Source organism: Diadema antillarum, unplaced genomic scaffold (assembly GCF_040938485.1).
Source record: "Diadema antillarum isolate AM-2024a unplaced genomic scaffold, OU_Dant_1.0 seq00002569_RagTag, whole genome shotgun sequence".
Lineage (NCBI taxonomy): Eukaryota > Metazoa > Echinodermata > Echinoidea > Diadematoida > Diadematidae > Diadema > Diadema antillarum.
The window spans coordinates 29,071-49,755 of NW_027273169.1; the positions used below are offsets into that span (position 1 = coordinate 29,071).

The window sequence follows — 20,685 nt, forward strand, 5'->3', positions numbered from 1 at the left end:
CAATCTCCCATACCTCTATCAATCAGTGACAAAGTCCACATGCAGATATTTTTAGGCTGGGAATGATTACACATTGTTGATGTTTAGTTTTCTATCAAACATCTGTAATGTACAATTGTATTATATGGGTCAAAGGGACACATATTGTACAACTAGGTACAGCTTGAGTGAACTTTGAGAACGTCCACAGTCATAATTAACTCTTGTAATAAACTCAACATTACAGTTTATCTAAATGTAAGTCAAAAATCCTCATTCTTGAACCTCCAGTATCTCCAATCAGAGACTGCAGTCGAAATGTAAATATTTACATTTCAGAACGAGCGAGCGTTGTAGATATTCATCTCTTTATAGGACAGTCACGCACAACATTAAAAGGGACATACACTTCCTTATCCTCACTGCAAATTAGTATACAAATCATGAAGTGAAACAGAAATCTGTGCTGATCACAATGTGACACTTGAGAGTATGTACAGCTAATTAATATTTTGATGACATAGTGAACACAGCTGGTAGACTGTAGGCAAAGAAATAGCCTTCCCCCAGAATTCAGTGAACATGTACAAACTAACTTTCGTAATATGCAAACCCACTCTTGAAAAGCAAGGGCACTGACCCTTCCGAGAAAAACTACACTTCCAAAATAAAAGAGAAACCAAAACTTTTTCACCCGTGACATATACAAATTGTATATCAATGAAAAGCCAATACATACAATACATTGAGTCTCTTTTCAAACATTGCGCATCCACATTTCCTGTTCCTTGCAATTAAACAGAAGAAACTCTCTTATAAGTCGTGATGACCTTTTCCAATCTTCCCTTCTTAACGAGATAACCTTTTGCAACATCCTGCCTAAAATCTGATTAATGAAAAAGCATCGCCACTTCAACTCATGCGCCACGGGACGATGCTGAAATGTTTGTATCAATCCAAAGGTACTCGTATGTGTTACATGCTCAGACACCCTCCTTAGCAGAGTTAAATACTCTACGCCACATATTCTGCAAGTAAGATATTTCTAAAATTGGGACTTGTAGAACAAATTCATGCTCAAGAACCACAGTGATGGAACAAGAAATAAATATTATTCCTTTTCAGAAGAAAACTTTATGATTTTCAATCATGATTTTCAACCCTTGGGATGGTACACTGCACACTTGTGTTATTATTAGTCAAAAGGGAAGCATTTTTGTTTTTTCCTTTGGTGAGTTGCTTATTTCACAAATCAGTCGACTTGCACAATTCACACAAATAAAAACAGCGAAATATATCCCATATAAATCAGTATAACTCCTCATGGAATTGATTTTAACTCATTCCCTGAAAGTTATTGAAATCTCAATACACTTTGAATACAAAACACTTGCTTCCTGTAGTCAATGCCTTAAAGCACGTCATACACAGCAGAATCAAATTTGATCAGACTTTCTCGACCAATCAAGCGACAAAATGTACCAGTTCAATAATTCATCATCACTGCTGCTAATGTAATCATCAAGGTAGCAAGTTTAGTACAGAATCCTCTTGTACCACTTCGTAAGAGCAGCATAAACAAAATAGGGATATTTTCTCTGATACTGTTTATCACACGCACCTTGAAAGTACTACCGGTATGTAAAATTTGTCATCTCTACTTTGATATTGTACTTCCATAGGATGAGGCTAACCTTCAGTGCTTTATTGATGAGACATTGTACTGATTGCAATGAAAACCTTCTCCTGTACCAGTGTACGTGTATGTTAACCTTGATCAAACAAAAAAAATGTCCAAAAAAACAGAATCCACTACCAAGGACAGTCTGAGCCAAAGAACGAAAGGCAGGAACGATTCCTTTGATATTCATGCGCAAAGTGAACTCCAGCATTTTTTTTGTGTCACATCACAAGGTAGTCTTCATTACAAACTCTTCCATTTATTGGGGATATTCATGAATGTGTTGATAAGATTCTCTACTACATGTAGTCTCTTGCATGATGTAGAAAAGAAACCTCTCAAAAGGCACCCAGAATAACAATATGTTTTACTTTGTTCAACAAGGATGTAGAAAAATTGACAATGTTCATGCTTTTGCCACCTGTGCAGAGACTCCAACTCTCCCGCCGAAAATCCATTTTTGCAAAATCTCCCGTTCTCCCGTTTGAGATTTGATATCTCCCGCCCTGACTCTTTGTCTCCCGTTGGAAAGGATTTCTTCCTTTCTATCGTATGTTGAAAAAATAAGCCTTAGATAGCACCAGAGAGCATCTAAAACCCTGGGAATTTCGCGCTTCGCACACATCAACTTTGAGTCTCCCGTTTGCTAGGGGTTTCAGGCGGGAGAATCTCCAGATCAGAAGGTACTTTGGGTTGGAGTCTCTGCCTGTGTGACATGAAAATGTGCAGAACCTCAGCACAGCAGCCAGTGTACGAGTGCCTACCATCAGATGCGACAGCAAACACTTCTTTGCTTGCATTGTATGTCTCCATGGCAACTGCTGTTTGAGCAGGGAAGTGCACAGAGACCACCTCCCTGGTTTGAGTTTGGCTGAAACTAATGCCATGTAAGGGTATCAAAAGGTACTGGCAAGTCATTTCATTGATGCATTAAAGGAAACTGTCAAGATGTCAAGAATATAAATATATATATAGATGAGCCCTAATTTGCACATCTTGTGGATAGCTACAGTAGTACACTGCATAGACCTTTTAATGAATTACATAATTGTACAGCAAATTCATTGTGTAAGCACTTCATGCTTAATTGATGATTTGCTAGTGAAACTTGCATGACAGTTTCACTTTATTAAAGTCTATTTTAACAGAGAGACCAGAAAGAAAAACAGCAGGGGGGGGGGGGGGGGGGGGTGAGGGGAAGCAGAAATTCTTTTGTCCTGAAGATATAATTAAAAAATGAATGCTCTTCAAGCTAATGACAGAGATTCGTAAGGCACATTGGCAATAAGTATATCTGCATGGCTGAAATACACGTAACTGGGTTCTCAGGTTATTTCATGTATCCCCCCTCCGCCTCCCCCCCCCCCAAAAAAAAAAATGGACAAACAAAGAAAAACATGTAAGGAGCATGATACTCTTGGAAAGTGAATCCTGACATTCACAGAGGTAGAGATATTGTAGAGGTACCTATATGTGGGAAGGGCTCTAGTTGCTGATAATTGACAAGAAGGATGATTTTCTTTCCACATGAAAGACAGCTGCTCACTAATGACATCATCTTTTAAACTTGAAAGTTCCACAACTATTTCACTGTCCAATTTTCTTTGTTTGGTTTTAACATTATTTTCAGCATTCTGTTTTGTCAGTTTTTCTTCCATTTGAAAAGTCAGATTAGGTATGGCGTGGATTTACACTTTAAAAAAACTTTACACGGTCATGTGATGGCCCAGCACAGTGCAGTGTGAGTGAATCACAAATCTCTGAACATTGCAACTCAGCACACACGGTGCTTTATTTCCAATTTTGAGGCCATGTCTACGGGCATAATTGTCTCATTCGTTTCTCGTTAACGTGTTTAGGATCTTGAAACGAAATCCATACCAAACTAGAGAGAACGGTGAAACTCAGAAAAGATTTAATCAACATGCCTCGGCGCATGGCTGAGACACTGGAGGAAAAACTGAGAGGAAATCCAAATGATTTTTATCAAAGTAGCCGTGATGTGGATTGTCCTTAATCTAGAAGTGCAGCTATGTACGTATAGCTGCACTTCTCCTTACATTGCGTGACTTCGGCTGTTTTCACATGTACGGAGAGTGTGTCATTTGAATCACAATTTTGATGATGCATCACTACAATCATCATGATTCATATGATGCATTTTGGCCATGTATAAATGCAAACTGGAATTGGGGAGGGTGATTTGAATCGTAATTCCAATCGTGATTCAAATGAGGATCAGGAGGTGTTTTCCCATCACGATTCTCCAGAATTACAGAAAGAAACAGTTGTGTGTACGGATTGACTTCCAAACTGTGTTTTTGGGGGCGGAGTTTACGATGACCTTTAAACCATTAAAAAAAAAAACCAACATAACTCTTCAAATCAATGCCCGCACTGCAGTCAAAGCACGCGCTACTTTTAATACCACTCAAGAGTGATTGATGGGAAATTGGAAAGAAGCCACACCTCTCCTCGCTATGAAATTCAAATCTGCAGAATCCACGAAGCCCTTCTCAGTCATGTGTCTGGACAATAATTCTAATCGTATTTGTAATTCTATTGAATAGGGATTGTAATTCAGCATTGTAAAATTTACATTTCTTTACTGACCAGTGTGAAAACAGCCACAGGTTATTGCTTATTCAAATAACTATCAAACTTATTCAGATTTCCTAGAATATAAAAGCTTAAACTAGCATTCCTTGCCTCTCCCTAGCTTCCTGGTAATAAAAAGATGACCATCTCATTTCATCTCGGTAATTTTTAAATCTCAGTATTGGTAAATTTGTGCTATACTTACTGTGTATCATTGCCAGTATGCTTACAACATGCATACCCGGGTGAGTTGCATCCAGACTGCATGCTTGAAATTTAGCTCACAGATTGAGAAAAGAAAACTAAATTTTGCTCCCCCCCCCCCCCCCCCCCAGTAAAGAGAGCCTTCATCATTTCCACCTTTCCTTACTCATTGCATTGTTGAGGTAAAGGAACGAATCTCCCACTGCGCCATCGTCTGGCAGGGAACCCTTCGTTCGGCCAGAGGGGCGACAAGAGACTCCGTCCGGGAGTTTATTTATAAAATCCTCGCCCCTATTCCTGTATGACTCATGCGGCTGACAGTTCAACTCAGCGGGGCGGGCATGTGCGATCAGTCTAAAAGACTAACTATAAACAAAACTAAATGAGAAAACTTTGGCAGAAAGAAAGAGAGAAGAGGATGAGGTGAAACAGGAAGGCAAACATACTTATAAGACGACAGAAAGGAGTTTCACATTTGCAATGGAATGGAACTATGAAATGTCTTATCACATTTCTGAAACATGTTCAGAGACAAAGTGTTCAGACACTGAACTGACTCCTTTCACTGAATGCAAACTGAAATTACTCTATTAAACCAAATACTATTGAGTAGAGCTGCAGTACAATCAGCATTTAATGTCGACTTGACAAAAATATTTAAAAAAAGCTTGCTTTCTGACGACCATTCTTGCACAGAACATTTTCTTTCATATGGACTTTGAGTTTCCATGGACAAAACTATAACTTTTATTTTTCCATCTATAGGTTTACAGTGTATTTGTACATTGTAGCACAAATCGTAAGTATGTGTGCATATAAATTGCATATCATCCAATTTGATTCCTTCTGACTTCTTCCTTTATATATGTATCACTTTATACACACATCAGCTGAAAATGTTGTATTACATGCTTTTTTTTTTTGTTCCAAAGTAGAAACCAAAACATGTCATCCAGATTTTACAATCAACATCATATATTTTAATCGAACAAAACATGCTGTAAGCATCTGGATGAAAAGCAATAAAGTAGGATAGCTTATACTGCTTCTGTGAAAATTTGTGAGAAGGAGAGAAGGAAAACTGAATGGTTTCCAGAGAGTTGCCACGGTTACACGCCTGCACCTGTTAGACTCCCAGCTGGAATGTGTCTCCAGTTTTTGATGTGACCTGATAGGGGGTCTCACAAATCACATCCGACCAAGAAACCGGGCCGAAACTCGTTAATTCAACTAATTGCTTACTATGCCAAGGACAAATTAATAGCTATTGTATGTATACAATGCAGGAGCAGCCTTGAGGAGGAAAAAAAGCAACATCAAGACCAACTTCCATGGAAATTCATTGATGTCTTGTTCAGGTGCAGATCCAAATATGATTGACACACACATTCCTAGTATCTTAACTCACATTTCAATGAGATCCGTAACTTTTTTTATAAATATGTTTCCGTGTATGTGTACCATGTACAACTCCCACACCATATCAAATATCCATGTAAACAGTATGTATCTCCTTTCTCAGAATGTAAACAGGAAGATTTGTCTATAATGACTTTTCCTGCGATGGTTTTTCCCAGAATTCAGCCTGTGTTGATGGTTGATTCACACAAAGAATCGTAAACACTTGAAGAATAATTCAGTCATTTAATTTTGTTTCCGTCCCAACTGCCATACATCAATTTTTTTATCATTTTACAGTTGAATTGTGAATGACAACTTTTAAAGCCCTACAATCTCTTTTTGATGTCATACAATATTACACTGTACAATGAGATGTACAGTGTACATTTACTCTCATGCTTTCAGCAGGAAGCTATCCTTGATTTGACAGGTCCTCTGAAACAATATAGTTCCGTTCACATGACATTCCTAACATTATAGATTAGCTTGAAGTTTCGATCTTCAATGATTAGCTCATTTGTCAGCCTCTTGTAGATGCACTCCAAAAGTTTGCGATCTCCAGATCAGTCAAGGATAAGAACTACATCTTAGGGTTTACGCTCTGTCTACAACTGCGGGAGGTCCCCATTCATAGCTACATCCGCCAAGGGAGGAGGTTATGTTTTCATTATCGTTTGTTTGTTTGTCCGCGTGCAAAACAACTTAAAAAGTTGGGAACGGATTTGGATGAAACTTGCAGGAAATGTCGTGAATGACACAAGGAACAGATGATTAAATTTTGGTAGTGATCCCGAAATTTTTAGGGATTTTATGAAGGATTTTAAATATTTTGGCAGGTAGGGTCAATGAACTTGGGAGTTCAAGCTGCGCATTTTTTCGGTTTTCATACACGCACCAAAGTGCGTGCTCTAACTGCAAGGCACGCCGCGCAGCTGAGGGTTGATGACATAACAAAAGGCTTCTATATTGGGAATTCGGACAATTTTTAGCATGCATACAACGTACGTATGGGTGGAGATCACCGATCTCTATGGAAGAACAAGATCATTGGTGGAAATGAGCTGCTTGGCGGAGGTCTAGGCTCTCAGAGTGTTTCTCTAGTTTAGCATTGTGTGGACACCACAACTGACGAACTAAAAAGTTAGCACGACTTCTCTGTGAAGCCCATGCCCCTCAGCTTCCCGGTCAATCTCCAGCACCTGTGATACCCTTATAACATCGCATATTATCAGGTTTTTAGCTGGCGCTGTGTGTATCCTACAATTGTATTTCTTCTGGTTCTGTGGTTTAATCATCAAGTGGGATTCTCTCTCAAAAATTCATTCCTTACAGGGATGGTACAAATGTATAGTATTGGTTGAGGAAAAGATTCAACGTAACTTTTTGCGAGATACTTAGAAACCATTTTATGACTGAAATGAATAAAAAGCACAGAGTTCTAAGAGGAATTCAAACTTCATTTGATGAAAATCAATTTGAAATGGTTGAGATATCCAAAAACAAAGTAAAACAAAGCAATCCTAATAAAAGGTGTATCCCACCTTCTATTAGGATAGCCCTGTTTAGGATATTTCCGCCATCTAAAAACCAATTTTCATCAAATAAACTTTGAATTTCTTTTAGAATTATACGCCTTTCATATATTTCATAACAGGTTTCTCATTTTCTCAAAAAGTTATCAAAAAAAAAAAACAAAACCCATGGGAAACCTGAAGCCCCATCTCAACTGAAACTGTACCATCCCTTTAAGATTAGGTGTCATGTGGATGCACGGGCATAGTTTAAAGGGATCGTACAGTTTTGGTTGAGACCTAACCTCGGGTTTCTAACATTTTGGGGTGAGATTATGAGAAACCTCTTATGCCCTGAAAGAGCATGTAATTCCAAAAGGAATTCAACGTTTATTTGATGAAAATTAGTTTTGAAATGGCCGAGATCACTAGATACCCAATACAGAGCAATTCCAATAAAATGTGGGACCCACCTTTTCTAACGATCGCTTTGTTTTACTTTATTTTTTGATGTCTCAGCCATTCCTAAATCGATTTTCATCAAATAAACTTTGAATTCCTCTAAGAAAGGTATGCTTCGTACTATTTTACAAACGGTTTCTTGATATCTTGCAAAAAGTTAAAAGCCCAATTCTCAACTCTGCCAATATACTGTACTATCCCTTCAAAGCTACATCAAGCTAATCATCCAAGTTCAAGACTTCAAAGATTACAAACGTTGTGACGCTGTGTGAACGTAACTTGTATAGTGTCAATATCTATTTTGAGCATCACCGGGTCTTGTCACAGCAACTGGCTGGGTGGGTTCGGACGATTACCATCCCATTTTGCTGATTAGGAAACAGCACTTACAATACAAGGAAGCACTGACACCTAAATGTCTTTACAGTTTATTTCCCCCTGCCATTTGTAAGATGGCAAACAATCAGTCGTCCACAAAATAATTGGAATGTCTGTGTGCACGAGGCAGTACACATGTTCCGGGAGAGGTTTTATTGCTAACTCCTGAATTTGCATGTGCTCTCAGGACCAATTAATTGGAACAGGTGTCTCGGTTTGTTTTAAAGCTCTCATAAAATTTTGTGCGATAAAAGTAGGCCGCAGGACAAAGCTGTACAATTGTTCTCCTTGTCTGAGTGTGGATTCTAGATACCTGGGGTTGGTCTAGCATCAAGATACATTGTAGTAAAGGGTCACAGCAACTTGGTTATATCTCAAGTTCTTGTACATAATATTATTTCGGGTATTTCACGGCCCACCTTTTGCTAAAAACAATGTCTGTCACAGCCATTTAAACTCTATGAATTCATGCTGTAGCTGTTTTAGGTCTTCTTATGACACTTGAAAAGTATAGAGAAACTTCAGCAAAATATATTTCTGGTCAGTTTAAAGGGTGTTAAAGGTGGCTCCAAAGCTATACATACCCATATTGGCCTCTTCACCCTCCTCTTGACAATAATCTTGAAATTAGATACTAACATTTGCAGTAAAAAAATGAATGCTACACATCGCTCATACTTGTACATACCAATTATAACAGCTTCATGTGAAAAAAATACCACAAACAACCTTGGGAATATTAAAAAAAAAGAATGAAGGAAATTGCAAGAATATTGCCTTATCTCAATATGAGGAGACTTGTGATGAGCAGAACTGGGGACACTTCACTTGTCTAATATTAGCTTCTTCTTTTTTTTACGAAAGGCTTGTAAAAGACTCTTTGGCCTAAAGCAAATTCTGCTCAAAATGTATGTTCAAGGTACTCAAGTGAGTCAGGTACAACAAAAAATTAGAATGGCAGAAACTCTCAAACTGATTGGTCCACAAAACTGAACCCAGTTTTCATTTTTGACATGTAAACATCAAAAAGAAGAAATTACCTGGTGTATTCCTGAGATATATTGCAATGAGGGCTCTTCGAGAAGAAGAGGTTGTAGCTTGCATGCCCTCAGACTAATCAGATAAAAAATATAATATACATTTGTAGATATTATTTTATTCTTACAAACCAAAAGGAAGGATAGGCAATGACAATTGACATCATTGCCACATCTTTGTAACGAATTTGTAACACACATTTAAGTCTTTTAAACTTCAATAGCTTTCTTATTTTACATCCAATTTCAATGAAAATTCTGCCCCTTTTTCCTGTGTTTATCAGTGTCAACTCTGAGTGGAACGTCACATTTTGGAGACAAGAAACTTTACATTTATACAAACAAAATGGTAAACAAAAGTATCAGACATTAGTGATCTCTATTAAATAGAAAAGTAGAAGATCTGAATAACCTGAATTTCAATGTGAACATTTTGAAGTGTTAATGGCCATCAGCAAATAAGACTTCCATGGAGAATGGGAATTTAGGGGGCTTGGGGTGTATAGGGCCATCATTACCTTTAACAGACAGTCATACTATCACTCCGGTGGACAGGAAGTAGCGTTATCACCAGGGGTGCACACATACAACGATGGAGACATTTGAGCGAATGTCTGCCACCGGTACTGCTGTGAAGAGCACAGGCGGAAATGATATTCAGTGTGTAATTGAATTCAAAGCTTTGAAAGGTGACCGCTGTAGTCAAAACATACCTTACTACGGATTAGGGGATAGTTTCTCTTGAAATCTATGCACACACTATTGTATCAATGGATCTGAGTCTTTCCTCCTGAAGTTATGTAACAATTGCTGACCCATGCACGTTAGGCAGTTAAATCATTTTGTAAAATGCCTTTAACATGCCTCATTACATGTAGGTGACTACGTATCCATATTTATCTGTTGTAGTCTCATGCATTTACCTTAATTTCAGTCTGATTTTCAACGAACACTATGCATTTTCACAAATCTTCTGCTATTTTACTATTATATTCCAGACTCTCTAGCACTTTGGAGAAAAATTAATCATATGAATGACATTTAAAGCCTCAAAACCACATTATGCAGCGCTTGATCAGTGATTGTAGTATGCTCTTGGCTATGACTGTCATGCAATGCACACAATTATCCTTCACTTTTAAAGATCTCGCTATTAACACAGTGTATCACCGTTCGAGAGCAAAAAAGGCAGTCATTATGCCAACCCTGTAGCACCTAAGAGGTTTCTCTACTCACTGAAGGATCCAGTAACTTTCAAACAATTTAGTCTTCATTTGGAGAAATTGATTGTGTATAATTACAGTGGAGATTAAATTTGAAAATGGGGTGATGCAGTCCTACAACCAGGCAAAGATATCAAAGAGATGGTATAGTTTTGGTTGAAATGGGGGAATCAGATCTTAACTTTACGCGAGATGATTAGCAACCACCCATGAAATATGATAAAGCATACGATTCTAAGAGGAATTCAAAGTTCACTTGATGAAAATTGGTTATGAAACGGATGAGAAATCCAAATACAAAGTAAACAAGGAAAAGTAGAAATTACGCGGTGCGTAATATATGTCCCCGCCGGAAGTAGCATTTAGTAGCCAAATGTACAATATAGGTAAAAAGATCAAGGTCAAAGGTCAAAGAAGTCAAAGGTCAAAATTCTATGTAGAAGTTTTGAAGCCCTCACCTAGTGCCATCACATAAAGCAAACGGAATCGAAATCGGGTTACAAATGGCGAAGGAGTAGCATTTTGTAGCCAATGTAAATATAGGTAAAAAATCAAGGTCAGAGGTCAAAGAAGTCAAAGGTCAAAATTCTGTGTAGAAGTTTTGAAGCCCTCACCTAGTGCTATCACATAAAGCAAACGGAATCGAAATCGGGTTAGAAATGGCGAAGGAGTAGCATTTTGTAGGCAATGTACAATATAGGTCAAAAATCAAGGTCAAAGGTCAAAGAAGTCAAAGGTCAAAATTCTGTGTACAAGTTTTGAAGCCCTCACCTAGTGCCATCATATAAAGCAAACGGAATCAAAATCGGGTTAGAATTGGCGAAGGAGTAGCATTTTGAAGCAAAATGTACAATATAGGTCAAAGGTCACAACTGAAATTCTGTGTAGAAGTTTCAAAGCTCCCATGTAGTGCTATCATATAAAGCAAACAGAATCAAAATCGGGTTAGAAATGGCGAAGGAGTAGCATTTTGAACATTTTGATCACACACGGACGCACAGACGGACGGACGGACAGACAGACAGACAGACGGACGGACACACAGACACACATACGTACGGAGCCCGTTTCATAGTCCCCTGCTCGAACTCGTTCGGCGGGGACAACAAAGTGGTCTGGAACAAAAGTTGGGTCCATCTTTTATTAGGACCTCTTTGTTTTTGGATATCTCAGCCATTTCAAAGCCAGATTTCATCAAATAAACTTTGAATTCCTCTTAAAATTGTATGCTCTTTCATATTTCACAGGAGGTTTCTAATCATCTAATAAAAAAGTTGGAAAATCTAAGCCCTATCTCAACCAAAACTATACCAGGATTCCTTTAACACCGGAATACAAAAAAAAAAATGCACGTGGGGGATTTAGTGATTGCAAGAGCGACAGAGGGATGCCATGTCGAGGAGGTATCACACACCCCTCCTTGGTCACGTCAAGAGTAAAAGGGTTAACACAAAACATATTCTTTGGTTCTCAGCTGTGAAGTACTGTATACGCCCTCTGTTTCACAAATTTAACGAGCCGGGTGCTATTCGCGAATTGAACAACACATGAAATTATATACTCTGATCTCAACGTAAATGCAACATGCACTCGTACATTTCTCCATTCTTTGCTGCACTTTGCCACTCACGAAATTGTCGGGAAGTCCTGATTCATGAAAAATTAGACTCACTAGTCTATGGTGTATACGCTCAGTATGTCCCAGGTATACAATGCATTGAGTGTTTGATATTATATGTCATTGAACATGAGTCTTTGGAAGCAAATGTCCTCTATGATAACAGCGAATGTATTTCGTCAGCCATTGAGGTCAAGAGCGTACATCTGACCTTAATTGATAGCCACAGTTATGATGACCTTGTCCTGACAATGACCAAATATCTTTCTAGTATCCGGACAGCTAACATGCATGGTCTTGAGGGAATAAAGTATCTCACGGTATGCATACCTTCAGGCGCACTTTCTGAACCCGCGTTCACATTGGTCCCCGCGACGCGGGGACAGCCATAAGAGATCTTATCTTTTTTACGACTGACCGTTCACATTGTATCTCATCTGTCCCCGAGCTGTGGGGGTAATTGGGGCTTGGGGCGAGCTCTGCCAGGCATAGCGCATGCGCACATTTGATGACCACAGCTGGACGCTATCAATTTCGCCCCAAGGTCACTCTCCCCTCCAAAACTTGTCCCCGTACCCGACTTGCTTGGCGGGGACAGGGGGGACAAGTCCCAGTGAGCGTTCACATTATAGTTTTGGAGGAGAAAGTCCCACAGCTCGGGACTTTCCCCGCGTTGCGGGGACCAATGTGAACGCGAGGTAGGTGACCTCTATATAGTGGGTGAGCCTTGTGGTCAGTGATGACAAATGGACATCGAGTGGTTCAGTGATCTGCATAGCCCTGTGTGACTTCTCCAAAAGAGGCCTGCCCATGGCATGGCACACAGAAGTGAATACAGTGGGAGATATCCCAAAACGTGACATACCTGCATCTCCCCGTAGTTTCTTATGGCAGTTGAGCTTTTTCCTTCCATATTCCTTCTTCTTTTTCTGTTCCACTTATACATAAAAATGGAAAATAAACTGAAAGTTTCCCTGGTGCCACACTGATATCTATCTTCAGATGTGAGGCTTTCCATAATGTGTGAGATGTTTGATAATATTTGAAACATTAAGAAAGTTTCAGATCAGCACCATACAGACAAGCTCAGAAGATTCCTGGGTATAAGCTAACCCTCTGCTTGTCTGGGTATTTAACTTGTTTATTGTTTCAACTGGGACAGATGAATCCCATTATAATAAAATCCTCTGGAACAGCAGTTTTCTTTTAAGAATACTGAAATTTTGTTATAGTTGAAGAAATAAAGTAGGCCTATATAAAGCTACAATGTATAGGACTGTTAGTGTAGGTAATGATATTGGGACCTGAATTTTTACTTTGTTATCACGAAATTTCATTATAGCAGTGTTCATTATACCAGGAGTGCACTATAGTGTGTTTTCCCATGGTGCATACCTATAGACTCCATACAAATGGAGTTTGATATCATTCCATAGTAAAACTGACAATAACTCTTTCTGAAATGTTCTCAGATAATGTAACTAAAAACAAAACAAAACAAAACAAATGATGTCCAGCAAAAGTAAGAATACTTTATTGTTGAAATCCAGTCATGTCAGAACTGATCAGCCACAGGAAATGAAAACAACACTGTGAAGAAAACAGAATACATTTCATGCTTCAATGGCCTAGAGCATGAACATAGTGCTCACATTTACTCACAAATTGCAAGCAATGAATCAGTTGTAAGCGAACACTGTCAAAGACTCTGGCAGCGGATTAGGAGTGCAATTTCCGAGCGTATCAACTGAAAGAAATCTGACACCAGACTGGAAAGTAGGCTACTTAGGGGCTCTCTGAGTTCTTGTTAACCACCATGCGCACGTCACTTTCCCCGTATTTCATGTCTATCGTATCCCACCCATTTTGTGGGGAAAGTCATAGCTTTGCTACTGATAACACAGGAAGTGCACGTATGGAAAAAAAAAAACATGATGCAAAGGCACTTCCGTTCATACTCACTCTGTCTATTGAAGCATATTAAACTTTATACTCTATACTCAATAAGAACTATATCAATACAACATCATACTGTACTTTGAAATAATTTTTGCTGCGTTTTATTCAGTGTCTTACTCACCAGTTAAGATCATCAGAGTCATTCTGTGCTATCAACCAGAAATACAGCCACATCAACATGAAGATGAACGCTGCAATGACGACTACAAGCCATACTTTCTCGTACTGCAAGTTAGAAGAATTGAAAATAGAAAACAACACATGAGAAAGTTTGCTCACTTCATGACATTAAGCCAAAAAACAAATAAATAAATGCATAAAAATACCAAATATGCAGTTTAGAGAATAAGCACTGCTCTCTTTATATCTGACATTCTGATGATGAAAACTTCCATGTTTTATTAAAATGATGGTAGAGATGAATAAAACAAGATTTTTCTTTTCGTGCCATTCTGCATCACTGAAAATATGTGTAACCCTTTAGCATGCTTGTATTTACAAACACAGCATGGGAATAAATTCACTTTTCCATCAGTACATTACCTGACAACACATATTTCACCTCTACTTCATCATAAATCATTATGCAAATTAACAATATCTTTACAATTAATACTAATAATTTGATGAAGACTACATATTATGATTTTTTTTTATCATTGCTATTCTTGCTCTTGGTATCATTAGCATTTTATACAACAATTATATCATGCAAAATCAATGAAATTCATTGAACAAAATGAATGGAGAGTTCACTTGAACTTGTCTCCATCTTGATTACTGCAAAGTTTGCACATACTTTATACACATACTCCATACATGGCCAATCTTCCTTCAGTGTAAACGACTGAATTATTCTGCTCATCTCTTTAATCATTTAGTTCCATGCAATAGGTTTACTAGGAATAAAAAGAAGAAACAAGACTATTACGAACATATTTGCATCATCCTGCCTGATACGTACCAGTGTGGTGGGGTCGGTGGAGCGCCTGTACCGCTTCCACCGGCAGCCGTACATCCCCGTCACGCACGACAGGCACACCTGCTGCTGGTAGTTCTGCTTCGACTCCAGCCTCACGTGGGAGACCATTGTGGCGGTGGTTGCCGGGGGCAACAAACAGGTGGGGGAAAGGAGAGGGGGGCGAGGTAAGGAAAGGGTGGGGTCGTAGATCCACTACAACTTGTATATGGCTTAAGTGGGTGATAATCCGTCCAAATTAACACCAGATTTGGTCCTTTTTCCTTCACTAATTAAAGGATGTCAATTCTCTGCTGGATGGAAGTTCATGTATTCTCGTCTGGATATATCACTCCAATCTGGGGGTGGGGGTGTGGGGGGGGGGGTGAAAAAAGATGAAGCTCCTGTGCCTAGAATGTCTCTTGTCTCCTGTCTACATCCTCTCCCTATGACGTCTGTCGCCAGACTCGAAATGTGAAGGTCAAGACGGATGGCTGCAAATGCATCTCACGTCGTCGTCGTCGGTAAGCACCCCTCTGCAGAGAGGCACCTGATATTCAAACGCCTGCAGGTAAAGGTAGAAAACATGGACACAAAGATATCAAGAGTTAATGGCTCCACACTCAATAACTGAAGTCAATTAAGCTCTGATGGATAGGGAAAAAGCATCTATTTTCTGAGTGCCATGAGAGAGGATATTAAAAAGAAAGAGAGGGGCGATTCTAAAAAGCTAACGGGTCTCCGTCCTTCTACAGTACCTCTTATCTAAATTCCTCCTTCCTTTCTCTTACGCTCTCATGTTTTCTTTCTTTCCATTTCCCTTCATATGCCTTTACTTTCTCAAACTCTTCTTACAATGTACTTCTCCTGCCCCCACCCCCATGATCCTACCTTACTAATGTCCAAATCAGCTTGTATATGCCATTTTGTACAAAACACAGAAAAACAAGACTCTTGCTCTAGGCACGCTCTGCCTTTAATGACTGAAAGCAAAGTTGCTGGCATGCCTTAGTACAATGTAGCTTCTTCATGCAATTCTACATGTTATTAAAGCCTGATTCAAATCTCAGATGGCATATACACAATGTTAATGCTAGTTTATTTCTGATCAACTGGCATGTTTAAAGGGGTGGTACAGTATTGGTGGAGATGAGAATTGGGCTTTTAACTCTTTGCGAGATACCAAGAAAACACTTATGATATAGTACAGAGCATACCATTTCAAGAGGAATTCAAAGTTTATTTGATGAAAATCGGGTTTGGAATGACTGAATCATCCAAAAACAAAGTAAAACAAAGCGATTGTAATAAAGTGTGGGTCCCACACTTTATCAGAATCGCTCTTTTTTGGATATCTCAGCCATTTCAAAACCAATTTTCATCAAATAAAAGTTGAATTCCTCATAGAAATACATGCTCTTTCATATTTCATAAGAGGTTACTCATTATCTCACCAAAAAATGTTAGAAACCTGAAATTAGGTCTCAACCAAAACTGTACGATCCCTTTAAAGTGCCTTGTTCCTCCCTAAGAACACAGTCCAGAGAGATGTCTCAAACAGTTTGTAAACAAAATAAGAGTATAAACAACAAAATTGTTATACTGATTAATAGAATACATCATTATGACAGTACAAACAGTAATAAATTGCAATTCTAATATGAGTAATTTGACATTTATTTCAGACATTTTTGCCTTCTTGATTAAAGTACACTTTTTACACAGCATCATGGCAACCAAGAGTCATGTTTAGTGATATTAACGTAGTCATTTTCCCATACAAGTACACATGTACACACTCATACTCACACAAATACATAAACACAAAAGCATGTACAGTTTGTATGTTCTTTTCATAATCAGGAATTCAGCCCTACAGATGTTGCCAATCAATGACCTGAATTGCCAATCTCACACTGTGTGCACATGGACAATTGGGCAAAATCCTGTGGTTGACTTCATATTTGCCTGGTTTTTATAACCTATAATAGTAGTTAGTGTTCACAAGATTGAATTCAAACAACGTCACATGAAAGTGGAATGCAGTCACGAGCTCTTTGAGGTTTATGACATCAGCAGGATATAAATGATATTGGCATACCACAAGTAATGACATGCATGAAAAAACATAACATAATGGTATCAATAACATATCAAAAGTTTTATGACACGTACATTGTATGCCATACATTTTGTGATGGTATTATTTTTAAAAAATCTACAATTCAACTGATACTGGTTTTTCTATAACAAACCACAATATTGCTCCCCTTTCACTCGGAGGTAAAAGTTTAATGCATGTATTGTATCCATGGTTGGAATTTTGCTAACTTTGCTTATTTAAAGGGGTTCATCCTCATCACTCATTCTATTGCTCTGGCTCTCCATTTCAAATTCAACTAAAATGCAAAAGTGTCTTGGAAGTCCTGATTCACAAAATGCCATGCCTCTCCTTATGTTTTTCCCTGCACTTTGACATTATTTCCAATCTATTTTCCATAAATCTAGGTTTCATCCATCCTCTCTTTACACTCATCCAGGTTTGTTTGTTTGTTTTTTCTTATATTGTCAAAATTTCAGCACCTTCAGTCTATTGCAAGCATTTGTGTCTTAATGAAAGAGGGTATGCGTGCAATTCTTGTATACGCTGAAGAATGCCGGTAAACTTTTTCCATCACGATGTGCAAGCATACTTGTATTATTATTGGCTCTACTTCTTCAGCTCCTCTTCCCCCCCCCCCCCCCCCCCCATGTCATGATCTGTTCTACGTGAAGACCTTTTGACGATAGGAGCATACCCAGGACTGATTTTGGCGTTGGAAGCGTGTGCAGATTGCCTACCCTATCCTGTTACGAGAGGAATAAGAAACAATTTTAAACATCAGACTGGATGCTGGAGATTGCACAAAGTACATGTCTATCACCTGGGGGCCCAACTTTCATCATGGGATGGATGAGGGTGAGTGCAAGAAGGAGGGGGGGGGGGGGGAGTGAGGGCAAGAGAGTGACATGACATACTGTGTATACACATGGGCCTACATGTTAAACCAGGGAGGTGGCATCTCCCTGGTTAAACCATACATTCTGCCAGGCTATTCTAATCTTTTTGTGACTTAGGACTTCCAGACAATATTCGTGAGTGGTTAAATTTGCGATTGTTGAGTACAGCAATGGACAAAAAAAACAACAACATGGTGAACAAGTCGCATTTACATATTATGCCAGGATCAAAGTACATATTTTCATTTTTTGTTTTTTACAATCTGTGAACAACAGCATCTGACTTGTGAAATTCTTGAAAATAAAAACTTGGGGAAATATATATGGAGTATACAGTACTCTTTTTACAACTTGTACCATGGGATTCGTTGAATACTTTGCAGTGTCCATTTTGTATAACAGCAGGAGAAGACTGCTTTAAAGAGCAGAGTGCTCACTGGTAATAAAAAGACATTTGTATTCCACAATTGGCTGGCTATACAATGTACAGTATTTGAAGTGTACTTTTGAAATTCAAAATGTATACTATTCAATCAATCTTAAATCCAGCTGGACTATGGCAAAATCAATACTTTTTGTTTAATTGTTCATATATATTTCAATAATTCCATATTATCATCAGCAGAGATGCCATCATTTGATCTAATCATCATCAGTTATTAATTTCTGGCAAGAATTTACTGCACTGTAAACATCACTGAGTTGTTGTTTTTTTGTGAAAAAGGAACATACCTAATAGTCAACATTTCATTGTTTTATTTTTGCAATAATTTCATACCGAAGAATACAATGTACAATACCTTGCAAAAACCAATTACTTTACCAGCAAATGACCCCAATATGTACTTTTCGATGCTAGCAATGGCACAAATGGAATCAATGGTTCACTGCGCATCATAACTGTAATATCGCGAGGCAGGGATACATGTATAGCATTTGTGTACAACTATGTATATTGTACAATGATCGCTCAACTCTGCACAAAGGATTCTCGTGAAATGGTTTAAAAATACCTCTGCAACCATGATTGTAAAGTCTGCATCTAATTACCATCGGTAATATAAAGTCACAAAGGCATAGAGATAAGCTGCCCACTTGCAATACGGCTTAATAGCAAGTAACTCTACACATTATGCAGTCACATCACACACACGATGCAAACTCTATCACACACACACAAATCTCACATCCCACAGAAAGATATTTTAAAGGCATATAAGTTACCATTTGCAGATGAAATTAAAATCCAACAGTAATGCTTTAAAAAAAGTTCCAAAATGTGAGTTAGGTATAGAAACAACCAATGTAAAAATGTGAATTAGTATCATCAATGCTCAGTATTGTTAAATACATAAAATGTGAACAGTGGTTACAATAAAAATGTTTCCAGACTAAACCGTCTACAGTTACGGTTTATTGAGAAAAACATAGTGATATCTCCTTCTATTTTAGGTTCTATTGCAAAATTCTCATATGGTAGGATGTTTTGTGATACAACTGACCTACATATACGCATCAAATGTGATATCTTGAACATTTTTCAAATCATTGCTCCGCTCACAAAGGTCAACAGGACCTTTAAGGACAGAGGTTCAATCAAAATATCAGCGGCACAAGCAGTGCTTTATCAAAGTCCAATCATGACAAATCAATTGTACATTGTAATTGCCTTACACTGCACCCATAAATCCCTTCATTACTGACCGCACCCACTATAAAATGCCACCAGCCAAATACTCTAGCAATATGCATACAATTACGCCAGCTGGTCTACTGATTGACCAAGACATAATTCTCCAGTCATAACCATTAATGAACAAAAATTTGAAGCATTTTGATCAGCTATTATGACAATGAATCAAGTTTAAATGCTCAAGATCAAAACAATATTTTTTTTTCTCTCTCTGTACATTGAGCACATGCACACACACACAAAGACACACAATGTTTGTTTGGTTTGTTTTGTTTTGTTTTGTTTGTTTGTTTGTTTGTTTGTGTTTGGTATGTTGTAGCAAAAAAAGTGCTATAAGGTCAAAAAAGAATAATTAGAAATTAAAAACAGTCAGCACAATTCAGCATTCAATCTCACATATATGTATCTCAAACTGATCTCACAATACTTTAGTATGAAGATCCCGACATCGTTAAGACTCGCTTCTATAACTCTTAAATGGAATAAATTTGAATAAGTCTATGTTGGAAAACTCTTGTCTGCTACAAATCAAGATTCAAGACACATTTTTTCATTCAACTGAGCATTATTGTCAAAGATATCATCAGCTTTTACAGCACAGAAGAATTCACATAGATGGGTTTTGCGCTTCATAAATTGATATTATATTATCAAAGGCCACCTTGACAGTCACAGTAGTTTTCACCTTTTGCTCTACAAACACTTTCAGATTTGGATTTATGCCATTTTTCCTTAAAAAAAAAAAATTAAAGTCCTCGTAATGACACAGGTGTGTCACTAAAACTGGATGGCAGGCGCAATGCAAATCACTTGGCACATGTAATCAGTATGATGCCCAGAGAGCTATTTACACTTTGCAGACATGACAAAATATTGGCAGCTGATTCTGGCAAGTAACACCTACCAAGCTGTATCAGCCAAGCATCTCGCATGTATGACCTTCTTCCGTCAATATGGAAAGGAACCTCTACCATCAGCCATCC

At 38.2% G+C, this 20,685-nt stretch overlaps 1 protein-coding gene across 1 annotated transcript in view; it reads right to left on the reverse strand.

Annotated features, from left to right (window-relative positions):
- The window catches only part of LOC139714961 (glycerophosphodiester phosphodiesterase domain-containing protein 5-like), a 28,008-nt gene extending 12,858 nt beyond the window's left edge, over positions 1-15,150 (reverse strand). The window contains exons 1-2 of the mRNA XM_071626609.1: positions 15,016-15,150; positions 14,173-14,276 (exon numbers count right to left, since the gene is read on the reverse strand). Coding sequence (XP_071482710.1) covers positions 14,173-14,276; positions 15,016-15,141 — 230 coding nt within the window. The 5' untranslated portion in view covers positions 15,142-15,150. The remainder of the gene's footprint in view (positions 1-14,172; positions 14,277-15,015) is intronic.
- Positions 15,151-20,685: the final 5,535 nt, after the last annotated feature.